Source organism: Macaca fascicularis, chromosome 12, assembly GCF_037993035.2.
Source record: "Macaca fascicularis isolate 582-1 chromosome 12, T2T-MFA8v1.1".
NCBI classification, from domain to species: domain Eukaryota; kingdom Metazoa; phylum Chordata; class Mammalia; order Primates; family Cercopithecidae; genus Macaca; species Macaca fascicularis.
Window position 1 is genome coordinate 21002158 of NC_088386.1, and position 18271 is coordinate 21020428.

General features: G+C 41.8%; 1 protein-coding gene across 4 annotated transcripts in view; it reads left to right on the plus strand.

Moving 5' to 3' along the window:
* Window positions 1–10994, plus strand: part of RAB3GAP1 (RAB3 GTPase activating protein catalytic subunit 1) — a 110541-nt gene extending 99547 nt beyond the window's left edge. For 2 of the 4 annotated variants that reach the window (XM_005572999.3, XM_005573003.4), the window contains 6 exons: window positions 3403–3499; window positions 3596–3699; window positions 3834–3949; window positions 5427–5529; window positions 8418–8438; window positions 9265–10994. In XM_005572999.3, coding sequence (XP_005573056.2) covers window positions 3403–3499; window positions 3596–3699; window positions 3834–3949; window positions 5427–5529; window positions 8418–8438; window positions 9265–9501 — 678 coding nt within the window. In that variant the 3' untranslated portion in view covers window positions 9502–10994. The remainder of the gene's footprint in view (window positions 1–3402; window positions 3500–3595; window positions 3700–3833; window positions 3950–5426; window positions 5530–8417; window positions 8439–9264) is intronic. The other 2 variants (XM_005573001.4, XM_074008976.1) reach the window with 1 other exon arrangement.
* The last annotated feature ends 7277 nt before the right edge of the window (window positions 10995–18271 follow it).

An 18271-nucleotide genomic window follows, 5' to 3' on the forward strand; every position in this document is an offset into this window, starting at 1 on the left:
GAAGAGACAAATCTCTTGTGCAGAATTCTAAATGTATCTAGATACTCCACCCTCAAGGAGGTGAAGCTAATTCCCACTCCGCAAGTGTGTGCTGCACGTAGTGCGTTCCTCCCATAGAGTACGGCACACAGAGAGGGGAAAAGGAGTGGCGCTACAGGGCAGCAACCCACTGACACTGTCTCAGCCAGGTGATGAAGGTTAACATCCACAGGCTAAGCCATACTGGCGGTATGTACTCTTGACATGATGTGATGACAGTGGCACTTTACCTCTCTGGTCTTCCTCCCAGAAATACATAACCCAGCTTCATCATGAGCAAAAAACATCAGATAAACCATCATTGAGGGAATTTTTATGAAATACTTGACCAGAACTCAAAACTGTCAAGGTCAGTAAAAACAAGGAACATCTGAGAACTGTCACAGCCAAGAGGAGCCTAGAAATATGACAGCTAAACATAATGTGGTATCTTGAAGGGGATCCTGGAGCAGGAAAATGACATTAGATAAAAACTAAGGAAACCGTGTACATACATACATGCTGACAGCATTATTCATGACAGCCACAAAATACAATAAACCCAAATGTCTATCAGTGATGAATGGATAAGCCAAATATGGTCTGTCCATGCAATGGAGTATTATTCAGCCATAAAAAGGAATGAACCACTGATATGTGTTACAACATGGATGAACCTTGAAAATATTATGCTACGTGAAAGCCAGAAAACAATGGGCCGCATATTGCATTGTTCCATTTATACGAAAGGTCTAGAATAGGCAAGTCCATAGAGACAGTAAGTTAGATTAGTAGTTGGCAGCAATGGAGATTGGGAAGGGGGGAAATCGGGAGTGGTTGCTTTGGGGTACTGTGTTTCTTTTGGGGGAGAGGAAAGAAAATGTTCTGGAATTAGATAATGGTGATGGTAACATAACCTTGCAAATACGCTAAAAACCACTGAAATTACCCATTTTAAAGTGGTGAATTTTATGCTATGTGAGTTATAGCTCAGTTTTTAGAAACTAAGGAAATCTGAATACAGTATGGAATTTAGTTAGCCAAAAAGTTCGGAGGCAGAGGAAACTATACTCAAAATGTAAATGTTGTAAAAAACAGTGAAAAGCTGTTCCAGATTACTTGAGATTAAAGAGCTATGACAACTAAAGGCAATGGATGATCCTTACCAAGATGTGTAGTGGTTGAGGGAAAGGGTCATAAAAGACACATTATGCGGCCGGGCGTGGTGGCTCACGCCTGTAATCTCAGTACTTTGGGAGGTTGAGGTAGGTGGATAATTTGAGGTTGGGAGTTCGAGACCAGCCTGGCCAATATGGTGAAACTCCGTCTTTACTAAAAATACAAAAATTAGCCGGGCAGTAGTGGCTGCGTGCCTGTAGTCCTCGCTACTTGGGAGGCTGAGGCAGGAGAATCACTTGAGCCTGGGAGGTGGAGGTTGCGGGGAGCCAAGATCGCACTACTGCACTCCAGTCTGGGCAACAGAGAAAGACCCTGTCTCAAAAAAAAAAAAAAAAGACACATATGGGGTCAGTTGACAAAACTGCAATAAAGATAGTAGATTAGATTACAATTATTTTATCAGTGTTAAATTTATTGTATATTATCAGAATCATTTGCATTTTGATTATATAATAAAATATTTTTAATTTTAGGAAATACACATATTTTGGGATAAGGGACATGAGTATGCGACTTATTCTGAAATTATTTGAAACAAGTTTATGTCTGTAGTGTGTACACACACGAGAGCAGAGAAAGAGCAAGGGGTCCAGAACAGGAGGGAGACAGTTCATATGTGAATCCAGGTAAAGGGTAATAACATATTTCGTGTTGTTCCTGCAAATTTGTTTTCCTGTGAATTAAGGAAAACAAAATTCAGAAAGGCAGGTGTTAGCAAGGAGGTACAACAGAGGGAACTCATTACTCTAGATAAGAATGTAAATCTATTGAAACGCTTTGTAGGGTAATTATCTTGTACATTTCCTACTTCAATTTTTAGGTATATATCCTAAAGTAATTGTTGTACATGTGCCATTTGCACCAGGAAATATGTGCGATAATGTATTAGGAGCATTATTTGTTATAGCCAAAAACTGAGGAGCTATCCACTATTAGTGTAGGAACATTTTAACACAGCAGTGAAAATGAGTAAACTGTGGCATATTGGAATGGTATACGAGTATCAAAAACAATACTGAATAAAAAAAGCAACTCACTGAAGGGTATAAACAGAAACATTCCATTAATATAAAGGTCAAAAGTAGACAAAAGTAAACAGTATATTATTTAAGGCTACATATGTGAAAGAAAAAAACTATAAAGAAAAGCAAAAGAATGATTTGTAGTTAATTCTGGGGATGGAGGGTACACAGGAGGACTTGGAAAAGCCTGGTAACATTCTGTTTCCTAAGCTGGTGTTTTCTTTAAACTATTTCTAATACTCTAGTATGTATATTTCTTAATTTAAAGAAGTTTCAAATCAGACAAAACTCTCCAAGCCAAAAAAAAAAAAAAAGAAAGTCTACCACAAGTCATTAAATAAACAAAGCAAATAATAAAACAGTATGTAAGTTATTAATTTTTGTTAAGAAATTACATATGCATCTGCATCTCTGTGTTTAAATGGACATACAAGTAGTTTGCGAGGATAAACATGAAAATGTGGTTTTGGGGAATTAGGATTTCAGGAAAATTTCTGCATCACCTGTATTTTTTAAATTTTGAAGTCCATGAGCATTTATCAGTCAGACTCACATTATGAGATTATACTTCTTAAAATTTTGTTTATTGATGTAAAAGAATTACACATATTTATAGGGTTATACTTCTTTTATCTTTACTACTGTCGAATAAGTAGCCTAAAGGTAGGGTCTGTGTTTTGTACATACTTCTCTGTATTCTTATAATAAGAATTGGAAAAAAAAAACCAAAACAACTAAAACCAAAAAATGTGTGGAAAGTCACTAACACTGTTTAGAAATATTAAATGAGAAAAGCAGGTTAAAAGGCAGTATTTTACATATACAATATTAATGCCCTTAGTATGTGTATTCTGTGTCTTAAAATGAAACGCTCCACTGTTAATGATTATTATCTCTCGGTATTATAATTTATCGGTAGTTTTAATTTTCTTTGTATTTTCCTTATTTGCATGTATTACATATGAAAGCAGGAAAAAATAGAATATTTGTCATTATTAAAGATTGAAGTTCTGAGGTGCTTTCAGTAACATTATCCTCACCTTTGGGGTCGTGGCTGGCTGCCTGGAGGAGTGCTGTCTTGTTAAGTATTAAGACAAGTGGCTGAGGATTTGCACTTCTGTAAGTGGCTGCTTCATCCTTTGACACCTGTGCTGATCATTTGTGTGCGCTGCCCCTCCTTCAGGTGCTGCACTATCTGGCAATCCAGAAACCTGCAGACCTTGCTCGGCACCTGTTACCTTCTGTGATTCATGCAGCTGTACTCAAGGTAAAGGAAGAAGGTAAATGTCATATTTAACTAGTCGTTAGTCATTTCCAAAGTGAAAGTATATTTTGCTTAATTTATTTAATGCTGGCTTTAATCTTCTTTAAAATAGAAAGTCTGGAAAACATTTCTTCAGTTAAGAAGATCATAAAGCAGATAATATCCCATTCCAGTAAAGTTTTGCACTTCCCCAATCCAGAAGACAAGAAATTGGAAGTAAGTTTGATGTAGTGTCAGAATCTTGCCAAGTGTTCTCCTCAGTTGGCAAAAATAATTTTTAAGATGCATTTTCAAAGGGCTTTGCTTTTTTGCCATCTCCCAACGTATGCCTCTTCCTTTTCCACCACCAGGAAATCATTCACCAGATTACTAATGTGGAAGCTCTCATTGCAAGAGCTCGGTCACTAAAAGCCAAGTTTGGAACTGAGAAATGTGAACAGGAGGAGGAAAAGGAAGATCTTGAAAGGTAATTGCTATTTGGCTAATTCGGTTTTGTCTGCAGTAGGAAAAGCCACCACTCTCTTAAGAAAAATTGTAATAGGATATTGAGACTCTTTTGTGGTACTCATATATTATTTGAAACAAGCATTGTCTAGAGACAGAAATAATTATCATAACATTTGACCTCTCCTGTATTTCTGAGTCTCTACCAGGTGTTTCCATTCTTCCCACTTTTAGAAACAGTCTCCTAGAGCCTCCTTTTTTAGGGATTCCTTGGTTTGCTCTTGGAGATGTGGTGTCTGTAATTTCTTGTGGAGGAGCTGTTAACTGTGTTGCTCACCCTGCCCCAAAACTTTTTTTGCAGCTGTTACTATTCCTTGACCACAGGGTGCAGGTGCTGAAACCATTTCTGCTTACTGTTCCTAGTTGTTTATTTTAAACAAGATTTGTGATAGCAAAGGTACACATCCTATGCACCTTGCAATTATGTTTTGAAAGAGTGACCAGATGGCTTTTCTCAGATGAAGCAAATGATTGGGGCATTCTCTTTATGAGACTCAACACCATTACCAGTGGAGCTTAGATCAGTGTGAGGTCCTGTTCATTTTTTGCCCACGTTATTTGGAAGGGCAATATTGTTTTACTGTGTGATAAAGTGTTTACAAATTAGCTTGTTCAGTGGCTTAAATTTGTCATTTAAAATTTTTCATGAGCCTTTCCATAAGAAATGGCATTATTGATGCTAAATAGTTAATATTGTATGGCAAGGCATTTGCTGTCTTTTAACAAGTTCATGTTTACATTTTATGTCTTTTGTTGAGTGAAGTTTTCTCCTAGACTACTTTGCTCTTGAAAATTTCTTCCTTTTAAATGAGAAGAATAAGCTGTAATCAAGGGACTTGTTTCTAAAATAGTAGTATGAATTAAGAGCAGGTGGTGCAGGCTTGGTGGCTTTGTGCCTTCAACTCTGTTAGTTCCACCATATGTTATCTGTGACATACTTGGAAGTTCAGTGTTTCCAGCATCTAATGGAACAGTTTACAATTGCGACTTTGCCCAACACAAGTATTTTAAGCATATGTGCACGTGTGCGTGCACACACAGACACATACCCCTTAAAAAAAAACAAAAACAAATATGGATCATTGCTTTTATTGGATAAATGTAACTTAGTTTATATCATACAAAATTTTTTTCATCTTTTATTAACTGTAGCATTTTCTAAGCTAGTCTGAAAAAAATAGACTTTTTTCTTACACTTTGACAGAGATGGGCTTTAAAAATTTTTTATTAACACAGGCGAAAAAGTAGGAAGATTGTCAGTTAAGTCGATAATAATTGCAAACGTCAATCTATCTTGCTGTAAAATTTCACTCCAACTTTGTTGGGTTTAGCCAGTATCAGCTTGAGGATTTGTCCACAAAACTCCTGTGGGAGGATGGACGCCCAGTGGCCTGGACAGCTCACTTTCCATCCTTTCGTTGCCTGTCTCTCTCTCCTAGGTTTGTGAGTTGCCTGCTGGAGCAGCCTGAAGTGTTAGTCACCGGTGCAGGAAGAGGACATGCTGGCAGGATCATTCACAAGCTGTTTGTGAATGCTCAGAGGGTATGTGAGAATCATTATTGACTCCATCATGATCTCTCCAAACCTCTACTCGAGAAGAGGCTGTCTTAGTTCCCACTCATGGCTGATCACACTCATGTCACCTGAGTGTAAGCCTGGGCATTGGGTTTGAACACTGAAGAAACAATGACTTCTGAGTCTTTGAAATCCATTTGATTTCCTACATGTTGAATTAAAATGATAAGTATATTCTAGGACCTAAATTTTAAAAATTAGAAGAGTCCAAAATCCATTGTTATAGAAGTTGGCAGGGACTCAGTTAGCAATGGCCAGAGTTGTGCTGTGGGAAAAAAATAGGAACTTTCAAATTAGAATGGAGTTCAGTTTTACCATCTTTAAACCCCATGTGGGGCAAAGTAGATTCACAACTCAGCTTAAATTATAAATATAATTGTGCTTGTAATGGTGAGGAGATCTACCTTTGAGGTTTCCTAGAAAAGAAGAGGAAAAACTTCAGATTTTTAGGGCAGATTTCAGCACTACTAGAGTAGTGAAAGTAAAGGTTTTAAAATTATATAGTATCTTGGTTACTGGTTAAGGGCTCTGGCATCCCACAGATAATTCTCAGTTCAGTGCTCATTAATATTAGGAATTCTGATAAAGGTATTATGATGTGCACTAATTACACACTTCCCCTTCTATGGCACTGTGATTACACTAGAATGACCCAGTTGTGAGAGTGTAATTTTCAGAAACAAATAAGAAAAAGAATTTCTGTAGGTCTACACAGGGAATAACAACTGGCTAATCCCCATAGAGTTGGTCTGGAATACAGCTAGTTAATATATTCAAATTCATAGCCAGATACACCGATAGGAATTCTTAGCAAGAGCTCAAATCTCAGTTTGTTTGTGGGGCAGCTCCTTAAACTTCAGAATTTCAAATGAATAATAGATACTTGCTCTGATTTATTTTGTTTTTGTCTCTGGCATGAAAACAAGAACTGAGTTTGGTTCCACATCTGATAATATCTATCCAGTTCACTACCCAGAAGCTTACAAGCACATTTCCTTGTTAGCCACCCATATGAATGTTCCTCGTATTGCAAAAATTCCTTCCTCTTTGATCATTTTTAAAAAGTGACGTGTTGGCTGGGCATGGTGGCTCACACCTGTATTCCCAGCACTTTTGGAGGCTGAGGTGGGTGGATCACCTGAGGTCAGGAGTTCAAGACCAGCCTGGCCAACGTGGTGAAACCCTGTCTCTACTAAAAATACAAAAATTAGCTGGGCGTGGTGGCGAGCACCTGTAATCTCAGCTACTTGGGAGGCTGAGGCAGGAGAATCACAAGAGGCAGAGGTTGCAGTGAGCTGAGATCGTGCCACTGCACTCCATCTCAAAAAAAAAAAAAGTTATGTGTTAAGAGGATTTAAAATCTGAAGTATTTATATCTTTAGTCCTGAGACTGTTACTTATTTTAGATAACTGAACAAAATTATTTTCCCCAAAATAGAAATAACCTCCTTACCCCCTCTACTGACTGCAAGTAAAACTTTAACAGTATAGGAAATTTTATATTTATTTATTCACTTTTTTAAATAAAGGGTCTCACTCTGTAGTCCAGGCTGGAGTGTGGTGGCACGATCATAGCTCACTGCAGCCTTGAACTTCTAGGTTTAAGCAATCCTCTCTCTTCAACCTCCCAAGAGGCTAGAACCACAGGCATGCACCACCACGCCCAGCTAATTTTTGTATTTTTTGTAGGGACGGGGTCTCACTTTGTTGCCCAGGCTGATCTAGAACTCCTGGTTTCACGCAATCCTCCTTCCTCAGCCTCCCAAAGTGCTGAGGTTATACGTGTGTGTGAGCCACCACACCTGGCCTAGAAAATTATAAGAAAATATTAATCACATAATCTCACTACCCATTGATGATTTAACATCTAGTAGATACATATGTATAAATTTTAAAATGGTTATATTATATAATTACTTTGTTATTCTTGTTTTCCACTTAATATACTTATCTTTCAAAATCACTAAATACAGGAACATAGTATATCATCTTTTAGTAGCCTCATTGTATAGCTAACTCCCTTAATGGCTACTGAAATTGTACATTCATCTACATTATGTCATTTAAGAAAAAATTTTAAAAGTTTTCAGACCTTGTAGTCAGTGTTTTCAGGGAATTGATAGACTGTCTTAATCAATATAACAAGCATCTGATTGGTTCATTTTTAAACTCAGTACTTAAATGTCTGGCTGAAGTAAACTGTTAGAATTTATTCAGGTAACTTTTATTTTCATTAGCTGATACTTTGTATCAATTTTACTAATTAGTCAAGATTTTAACACATTTTTTTTAAAAAGTTGTGATGTAATTTCACTTGGCATTTTTATAACTTATAGTAATTTTATATATTTATAACTTTTCCTCAAAATTATAAATAGTAATGAGCCTTATGATTACAGGTGTCCTTGGTATGTACATACTTAAATGGAATTCAGCAAATAAATGACTAACTGGATTTTGCTTCAGACTTGCTGGATTGAATAACTTTTAGGCACCTATTCCTAAATTCACTGGAATATCTATTTTTCAAGCCATGAACACTTTTTTTTTTTTTAAGCATTGTAATTCCCAGTAAAAGAGCTAGGTTTTTGTTGGTCATTTCTCCCATTAAATGACATCATATGTCACCTGTTGAGCCATGGATGCATGAGTAGTAGTAGATGTTTGCTGTAGTTGACAGCTAGGTGTGCTGTGTGTGGTGTGACTTTGTCTTGAATATTCTTTTGATAGGATCGTGTTCCTTAATGTAGTGCATGCTGTCTTTGAAATAATCCTGAACTCCCTTGTCTAGCCCGATTTAAACCATCTTGCTTGTTTCCCTTTCATCACTGTTTCTTTTCTCACCCCTTCTCAAGCTGACTGAATCTTCTGATGAGGTAACAAAATAGCCTTTGCCCCTCATAGTTCCTTGTTCCTTCCCATTCCTCGAACTTCATAAGGTCATTAACACTAACCACCTCTCTCACAGTCTGGATTTGGCTTACCTTTCTTGCTGATACTTAGCGCAACATGATTTCATGTTTTCATTGCCAAAACAATTTTTTTTCCAAATTGATGGTATCAAAAAAAGTATAGTAATAAGAATTAAAATTGTAGGCTGTAAATGAATATGCATTTTATGTCATTTCAATGAAAAAATAGATGCCTTTAATACTGAGAACTTCTCTTGTGCGGTTGCCATATGGGGCTCTATCACTTCGGCATCACATTAGCTGCCCAGCAAGCAAGACCAGTGCTCCTACTTTTAATTTGGCAAGTGAACCTTAAAAAGAATCGATTAAAAATTCTGACCCAGAGTCAAGATGAAAATCATCTTTTCACTCTGGAAAAAAACAGCTCCTTACTGGACTAAGGCTATCAGATGTAGACTTGGGTCATCACTGGAAGAAACGTAGAAAGCAGCACAGCTCCGAGGTCCTTTTTCATCAGATGTCTGAATATGGCTTTCTCTCCTCAGAGCAGATTGCCTGGCAGTCATCATCCCTCCTGTCTGTCTCCAGCCCGGCTGCTCATGCAGTGTCTCCAGCTTCTTGCATTTGCTGTGTTATGTGGTTTTTGAGTAATCTTAACATATAGCTGACTGCATTACTGAGTAACTTGGGGCATTTTCATATCTTTATCATATTAAATCACCTGTCCTTCAAAAGCATCTGAGTTTAGCATTTGACCTGCTTTTGGCTTTAGCATTTGATTCTTTTCCAGGCTGCAGCCATGACTCCACCAGAGGAGGAATCGAAGAGAATGGGCTCCCCAGAGGAAAGAAGGCAGAACTCCGTGTCAGACTTCCCACCCCCTGCCGGCCGGGAATTCATTTTGCGCACCACTGTGCCGCGCCCTGCTCCCTACTCCAAAGCTCTGCCTCAGCGGATGTACAGTGTTCTCACCAAAGAGGACTTTAGACTTGCAGGTGCCTTTTCATCAGATACCTCCTTCTTCTGATTCTTGGAGCATTACTCGTTGGTGGCGTCAGTGACAGTGCTGCCTCCTCCTGCGGGAGGGAAGGTGCCAGGGAGAACCTGGGAGGTCCTGGAGAGCGCCCTGTCCATTTGGGTGATCAGAAATCAAACCAGCATCAGAAAGACTTCCCAGCACCAAGCTTGAGCTCTGTTGTTTCACGGAGGAGGCAGCGAGAATGGGCTTGAGCTGTTGAGAGATTTCCGCGCTAGAGATGGCCTTTGTATACGGGGGGAAACACAAACGCATCCGACACTCCCTGTCCTCACCCTGGCGGGATGGTGTTCATCGCCTTCTCTTCTGTGAGGGCCTCTAGGCTAGCGGTTGCATTTGTGGTCTGTGCTAACACTTCGTGGTTCTATATATCAGCAGCAAGTGTGCAAAGTAAAGGACCTGTTAACTCAGATTTCTGGATATTTTGGTGGTAGCTTCTAGTCCCAGAATCTGTGTTTTTAAAATACTACATGTCATTCTGTCTATTCAGTCACCTGGTGGTCATCTTTCTTGTACTAATTAACTGTTGATAAGCATTTTGGATATTCTAGGAGAAAGCCTATAATTTCATATAGTTTCTCTTTTTCACATAACTGTAACCTAAATGTATTACTTCTGATAAAACTACATATCAAATGTCACTGCAAATTAGTTTTATATCTATCTTGTGAGGTTTGTCTTACTTATTTTCCTTTTGGTTGCCATGTAAGTTATCACCCTGAAAATCGTCTCCCTCCCCTTCTCTTGCTGTACAGCATGCGTTCCTTTTTTGTGGTTGCTGGCTGGGTACTCTGTTTAATGAAGTAGAGAATAGCACTTGCAAAAATACAGTCTTGGTACCTAGAGACTGTCATGCAGATAGTATAATTTGGTATATGTGCTAATGCACTGAGTAGAGGATTATTTTAACACACTATTTTGCTTTTGTATTTTAGTTAAAATAATCGATGGGGATGTGTAGCCCCCTGTGTGAGGATGACATCACCACATTTCTAGTTTCATGGAGCTCAAGATGTCTTGTGTCTGTGTCGCTAGATGGCCTCTGCTTGGTAATCTTAAGTTATTTTTAGGCCTAAAATTCTCACTTCAATCCAAAGTAAAAATGGTTATACTGAAGCATAAACCTTGCCTGTGTAATTTTAAAGAATTAATAGAGCTGTGCAAATTATTTTATTTTTTGTAAAAAAAAAAAAAAAATACATATCTCTGTATATAATGTGTGTGCGACACGCACACTCTGTGTATGTGAAGTCGGGGAGGCCCTGGGGGATGACCTTCCAGTTTATGACGCTTTTCTCTAGGCCGCTGGACTTCATTCTTACTGGTCCACGCAGATGCAGGCGGCCTGAGGCCAGCGCTGGACCAAGTAGAAGATGGTTCCTAAGGACACAGTTTGTCTGTTTTCTAACAAAGAAAAATTCTACAAAGGAGAGGTTGGGCGTTACAAAGCATTGTGAATCTAATAAAAGGAAAGTGTCGCTTTCTGCGGTGTTTCTCTCATTTTCTCCTGCTGAGGCATTTCATTCTCATTTCACGTAGTTTTGTGCTGTCTCAGCTCTAATGTTTGCAGCCTGCTGAGCCTAACAAGGCAGTGGTCTCAAGAACATTGTTTGTGCCTTTTTAAAGTACTCCATTTTATTTTTATTGTAGTTATGTATTTATTTCACAGATATTTTTAAGTACCCACTTTGTGTCAGGTACAGTACGAGCAATGAAGATAAAACAGAAACCAAAACACACTCCCTTATAGGGAGAACTGACACCATGTGCCACAAAATGTTGAGTATAGTCACCTCCGCCATGTGGATCGGAGGGCCTGCACTTCTCCTACAAATAATTGAATGTAATCCTACATTCGTGTATTCATTGGCAGTACGGAGTAATAAATGCAGCAGTATCATAAAGTGTTGTAGGAAACGTTCTTCACCCAGGCTTTGGGGATCAGGAAAATTACCCCAGAGGATGTGATTTTGGGATTGAGGCCAGAAGCTGAGCAGGCACTTGGGAAAGCATGAGGGGGGCGGGTGGGAAATGGCTTGCAGAGAACCAGGCGTTCCTCTAGCCCTGTATGCAGTGAAATCACGATTTTCATTGTGAGGTGCTTTATTTCTCCACCTCTTCAATCTGGTCTCGGCTGTGTCTTTCTTTGGTCAACAGACAGAGACTTAACAAGTCCTTGCACACTGGGGCTTGCCCTCCCTTCTTGCCAGGAGCCTGGAGGCCACTGTGAAGAAGCTCGCTCTAGGGTGAGAGTTGGGGCAAAAGGTAACTGACAGGAGGGGACGGAAAGCATGTTACAGGCAGAGGAACGGAATGGGCAAAATCCCAGAAATAAGGGGATATGTCTATGTGGGGAGCAGCCAACCTTTCTATTTGGCTGAAGTATGGTATCTAGAGTGGGAAGGGGCAAGAAATGAAGATGGTGAGGTGAACTAAGGCAAGACCAAGAAGTTCGGGGGAAGCCGCAGCTATAAGTTAGTTAGGGCTTTGCCTTTGGGGCGGTAGTGAGTCGCTGAAGGGTTTTGTGCAGGGGAGTGACATGGTGGGTTTTAGAAAGGCCACACTGGCAGGAGAGGAGAGGCTAAGAAAGTACACAGCTGTCCTAGATCTTGAGCGAAACTGTCTGCTCCTTAGAAGGAAGGTGGCAATTATAGTGTTTTTTAATCCTGTGTGCCTGAGACTGTGCTCCTAAGAGGTGCACGTGCTTGTGAAATGGCCTCTCTGGGGCCCTCCCACCCCCATACATTCCTGTACCACTGGAATAATTCAGATTTTTCTTCAAGTTGGAGTATTTTAAAACCCTACGCATTTATGTTTATATTTCATTCATTAGTCCAGCAAATGTTTATTCAGTACCTGCTATGCGCCAGGTACTGTTCTAGGCATCAGGGAGACAGCAGTGACTAGAATGTGGAAGACCTGGTGCTCAGGAAGCTCACAGTATGGGACACCAAGTGTCAGCAGCTGGTCTAGGGAGGGAGTCTGCCTTCTAGGAGGTGATAAGGGAGGGCTTATGACATTTGGTGGTGACATTTGGGCAGAGACAAGTGAGGAGGCAGTCCTGTGTATAGATGACTAGGAGAAGATTGCAGACAGGGACTGGCCAATGAAAAGCCTGAGGCAGGGGTGTACCCGGCACATGGGAAGCACAGAAGGAAGGCCGGTGTGGCTGGAGGGGAGTGAGGGGAAGAGGGGCAGGAAAGAGAGTTGTAGACGTGCAAGGGCCAGATGCGCACAGCCGCACAAGTTGAGATTTGTTTTCTTGACTAAGAAGGGAAGTCATTGGAGAGTTTGAATCAAGGAATGTCATGATGTGACATTTAAAAATCTCTTTGGGGCCGGGTGCAGTGGCTCGTGCCTATAATCCCAGCACTTTGGGAGGCTGAGGTGGGCGGATCATCTGTCAGGAGATTGAGACCATCCTGGTCAACATGGTGAAACCCCCATCTCTACTAAAAATTTAAAAATTAGCTAGGCGTGGTGACGCCCACCTGTAGTCCCAGCTACTCTAGAGGCTGAGGCAGGAGAATTGCTTGAACCCGGGAGGCGGAGGTTGCAGTGAGCCGAGATCGTGCCACTGCACTCCAGCCTGGGCAACAGAGTGAGACTCTTTGTCTCAAAAAAAGAAAAAGAAAGAAAAAAAAATCCCTTTGGCCACTGTGTGGTGAATACACTGCAGAGGCTGGGGTGGAAGTAGTGAAACTAGTGGGAAGAGGGGAGGTGAGAGCACTCTGGACTGGTGTGGTAGCCATGGAGCATAAAAGGGATCAGAGATGATACAGATCTTGAAGGCGGAATGCGCAGAATTTACCAATGGATTCAGCGAGGGTCTGAGAGTGAAGGATGACTTGAAGGTTTGGGACCTGAGTGAATGATGCTGTCATTTACTACAATGGGGAAGACAGGGAAGAGCAAGTTGTGGGGCTGCTGCGAGTGCTGAGCTCGAGCTTAGGGCATGTTAATTTTGAGAAGTTTATTAGATGGCTGTGGTGGCCAGCCTCCTGCCTCCAACTCACACCCTGTGTAGCCCCCCAAGCCCACACCCATTCTACCAGGGTTAGTCTCTGACCAACAGAACATGGAGGAAGTGTTGGAATGTCACTCCCAAGGTTAGGTTATAGGAGCCATTGCAACTTCTATTTTGGTTCCTAAAGAGAGGCCCACATGGTGCGGAATGGAAGGTCCCTGCCAACAGCCACGTGAGTGAACTTGGAAGTGGATCCTCCCAGCCTGCAGGTAACTGCAGCCTCAGGAGGGACCTTGGGCCTGGACTACCAGCTAAGCCACTCCCAGATGACTAAGTCTCAGAAACTGTGTAAGATGTGTATTTTAAACTGCTAAATTTGGGGGTAATTTATTCGGCAGCAATAGATAACTAATACCCAAGTGGTTGGCTGTGTACGTTTGGAGCTTAAGGAAAGGGTTAGGGCTTATAATATAATAAATTGGGAAACTTAGATAATACTTAAGCCAGGGACAGTATGAGGTCACCCAAGCAGAAGAGGTCTGGGGATTGAGCCAGAGAGGAAAAGGAGGGCAAGGACCGGCAGAAAAGATGAAGAAGAAATAGTTACTGAAGCAGAAGGAAAACCAAACGTGATGTCTTAGAAGCTAAGAGAAAACATACTTCAAGAGGGCAGGAATTGATCAGCTGTGTCAAATGCCACTAGGATGACAAGATGAGGACTAAGAGGCGACTGTTGTGTCTGTCTATGCAGAGGAGCAAATGCATTCAGAGAGAGGCAAATACTTACTGGGAAAGAACAGAGAAGGGCTGCTTCGAGGGCAGTCTGGGAAGGTCAGTACTCCTTTGCTAGCAGGGTGGGTGCCCTTAAAACTTCTGCCCCAAGCCAGTTGTGGTTTGGGTTTCTTGCACTGCTCCTTGCCAGGCATTGGTAGGCAGGATGTGGAAGGGGCGAAGGTCATGAAGCAGCCGCCAGTTTGCCTCAGTCCAACAGGTGGCCCTGTCTACTGCCCTGGCCCCTACTGCCAGCTCCTTTCTTCTGGGCACACTGTAACGGATAGGGGTGGGTGGATGGATGGATGGATGGATGATACCTCGATACCTCTCTGGGAAAAGGGGCCCCACTCTTGTGTTTAAATCTTCTGGCCTCTAATATACGACCATCGGGCATCATGAGACTACGCTTGAGAATATTAGCTCCCGGAAGCCCAAGGACTCTGCCGCTGGCATTTCTCTGGTTCTCAAAAGTGGGACTTGGCTAGTTCTTGTAGCACAAACTCAAGCTACTTCATCTAAGCACAACTTCTCTGCCAACTCTATGGGCAGAGACCGAACTCTCCCCCTGGCAGCTTGTGAGGTCTGACAGGCTGTCATGGATAAATCCCTCCAAAGTGAACAGTGCCTCCTCCTGCAGGGAGCGCTCTTGGCCTTAGCTTAGCAGCCAAGGATGCAGCTGAACCGGAAGACACCCAACTTGGGACCGCATCCAGAGAGGGTGGGGACGTGGCCCAGCCCCTCAGGGTTGGGGCCCTGCCACCAGCCCACCCCCAAGCGCCATGACAGGAGCTCTGCGCGACCTGTGCTCTGGGATGGCCCCTCCTCTTCAGCATGTGCCCCAAAATGGGATGGTGTCCCAGGAGGCGGTCCCCGTCCTCACTCATCCGGGAGTCTCCCCGCCTGCCTGTTTGCTGGGCCAGGGCCTTGCCTTAAACAGCCTCCTCTACAGACACCTTTGCTTCCATTAAACTTTGCTTCAGAAAGGTGGCCTTGGCTGTGGACAGAGGCCAGTCCGACCTGGGTAATCAGTGATGGGACACCATCAAAGCTCTTCCAAAGCCCCCCAGCCACAGGACGATTTGAGTAAATAATGACTTGTCCATGCTGTTTGTTCACATTCCTCTTTCTCAGCCCTATTTTGGCCCCAAACACTATTTTTGCCCATGTTACATAACAAGGGAACCGCATTCTTAGTAACGCACTGTCGCTCTGCTGTTATCTTGCCTATATGAAAAAATGAATTATTTTTAGAGTATGAATTTCCCAAACATCCTCAACTATTCTGGGAGTGAAGGGAGTGTGACGGTGGGAGGCCCAGCCTTCTCTGTGGCTGTGGCTGAGTCCCACCCAAGGGCTTCTGTTGCCACTGAGCCTGGGTGGGGACATGCCCTATCCTGCCCTGTCCCAGTGGCAGGTGACTGTCTCTGCACAGGGCTTTTCACTGACAGCGGGGGGACTCCGGAGCCTAGGAATACTCTTCATTGATTTTCTTGACTCCTGTTGTGACTTTGGGGAAAAAAATGCAAGCAATGGCTGTCCTCTTAGAGACTCAAATAAGAGGCTGAAATTCCCGCTGGGGGTTAGTCCAGGCGAGCAAACTACCCTGAAAAAGTGTGTGGGCTCCCTCCCTGCCACCGAGGGACATGGTAAGAAGGCTTCCCCGACACAGGTGCTAGCAGGGTTAATGTTATTCCATCAGTAAAGCAAACCTTTCCAAAACGGTCAGGGGTTTCAGGCCTTGCCATCTGGCTGGGGAGCCAAACATGCTTTTTTTGTGTGTTTGTCAGCTCCCCAGCTGTGTCCTGGTAGACAGCTGCTCCCAGGAGTTGGCATAGAAGCAAAAGTGCAGGAAAAGCTGACCCACTCCAGGTGTGTGGAAGCTGCTGGCAGGAGCCCAGCAAGGATCCACCTGGGTTGTAATAGAAACAATGCAACCAAAAATGCTTGAGTGAGCTGGGATAGATGTGGCCTTGTCACTGAAGATTCCATCTGAGACCTCTGCAAATATCCAAATTGTATATGTTCTTAGAGCAGATCATTTTTCTCACAGGTAAAAAAAAATCTGTGTTAAGTAGAAATTATGAGTGGCCCATTCCCCTGCTACCCACTTAACTTTTCCTTTCTTCTGTGTGCTGATGGAGAGAAAAGACAAAAGCTATGTTAGGTCACTTCTTAGGACAGAACTTGGCAAAATGGCCATAGAGCTGATTTAGGGGATACATTTTCAATTAGGAGATAGGTTTTCAAATATGAATTCTAGTTTTTCAAATTTGAACTCTATCAGACATGGTAGAGAGCTACTGATAAATTTGGCAAAAGATATGCAAGGTTTCCAGAGAGAAAATCATGAATCTTTACTGAAAAAGAATTAAAAGACATTAAGTTGAGAATGTCAGTATTGCCATTGTTATATTATTTTGGTGACATACCCTTGTTCTTGTACAGAAAGATAAGGTATCCTAAAGATGTCCATTCTCCCGACAGTGACATATAATTCCAAACAAAATCACCAAAATATTTTTTTTTGTTTTTTGGTGGAATTAGAAGAGTTGAATCTGAATTGTAGATAGAAGTGCAAAAGGCCATGAACAACCAAGCAATTCTTGAAGAATAGGGTCATGGATATTGCTCTATAAGATAGTTAGACTTAGTAATGCTGTACTATAAAAGAGTATGGTACTACCCTATGATCCAACAATCCCCCTACAGGGTGTCTAACCAAAGGAAAGGAAATCAGCATGTTAAAGAGATATCTGCACTCCCATGTTTATTGCAGCAGTGTTCACAACAGCTAAGATGTGGAATCAACCAAAGTGTCCATCAGCAGATGAATTGATTAAAAAAAATGTGATGCGTGGCCTGGCGTGGTGGCTCATACCTATTATCCCAGCACTTTTCGAGGCCAAGGTGGGTGGATCGCTTGAGGTCAAAAGTTCGAGACCATCTTGGACAACATAGTAAAACCTCGCATCTACTAAAAATACAAAAATTAGCTCAGCATGTTGGCACATGCCTGTTATCCCAGCTACTCGGGAGGCTGAGGTATGAGAATCCCTTGAACCCAGGAGACAGAGGTTGCAGTGAGCTGAGATTGCACCACAGCACTCCATGCCTGGGAGACAGAGGCAGACTCTGTCTCAAAACAAAACAAAACAAAACAAAAAAAAACAACAACATGGTGCACATACACAATGGAATACTATTCAGTGATTTTAAAAAAAGAATGAAATCCTGTGATTTGGGACAACATAGATGAACAGACAGGATATAATGTTAAGTGAATAAGCCAGGCACAGAAGAACGAATACCACATGCTCTCATATCAGGTATCTGAAGAAGTTGATATCATAGAAGTGGAGAGTAGAATAGTAGTTACCAGAGGCTGGGGAGGTGGTAGGGGACAGGGGGAAATGGAAGAAGTCGGTTAATGGGTACAAAGTTACAGTTAAATACAAGAAATAAGTTCTGCTGTTTTATTGCACAGTAGGGTGACTATAGTTAACAATACTGTATTGTTTATTTCAAAATAGCTAGAAGAGAGGATTTTGAATATTCTTACCACAAAGAAATGACAAGTGTTTTATTGGGGGAACCTGTCCCCAATATTTCAACATAGGTTCTTTCTATTTTCTGTAAGTGTCGGCCAGCTGAGAAATAAAGAGAGACAGTACAGAGAGAGGAATTTTACAGCTGGGCCACCAGGGGTGACATCACATATCGGTAGGACCGAGATGCCCACCTGAGTCTCAGACCAGCAAGTTTTTATTAAGGGTTTCAAAAGGGGAGGAGGTGTAAGAACAGGGAGTAGATACAAAGATCACATGCTTCCAAGGGCAAAAAGCAGAACTACTAATATGGGTCTAACAAAGATCACAAGGCAGAGGGCAAAAGCAGAACTACTGATAAAGGTCTATGTTCAGCAGTGCACGTATTGTCTTGATAAACATCTTAACTAACAGAAAACAGGGTTCGAGAGCAGAGAACCAGTCTGACCACAAATGTACCAGGATGGAGTTTTTC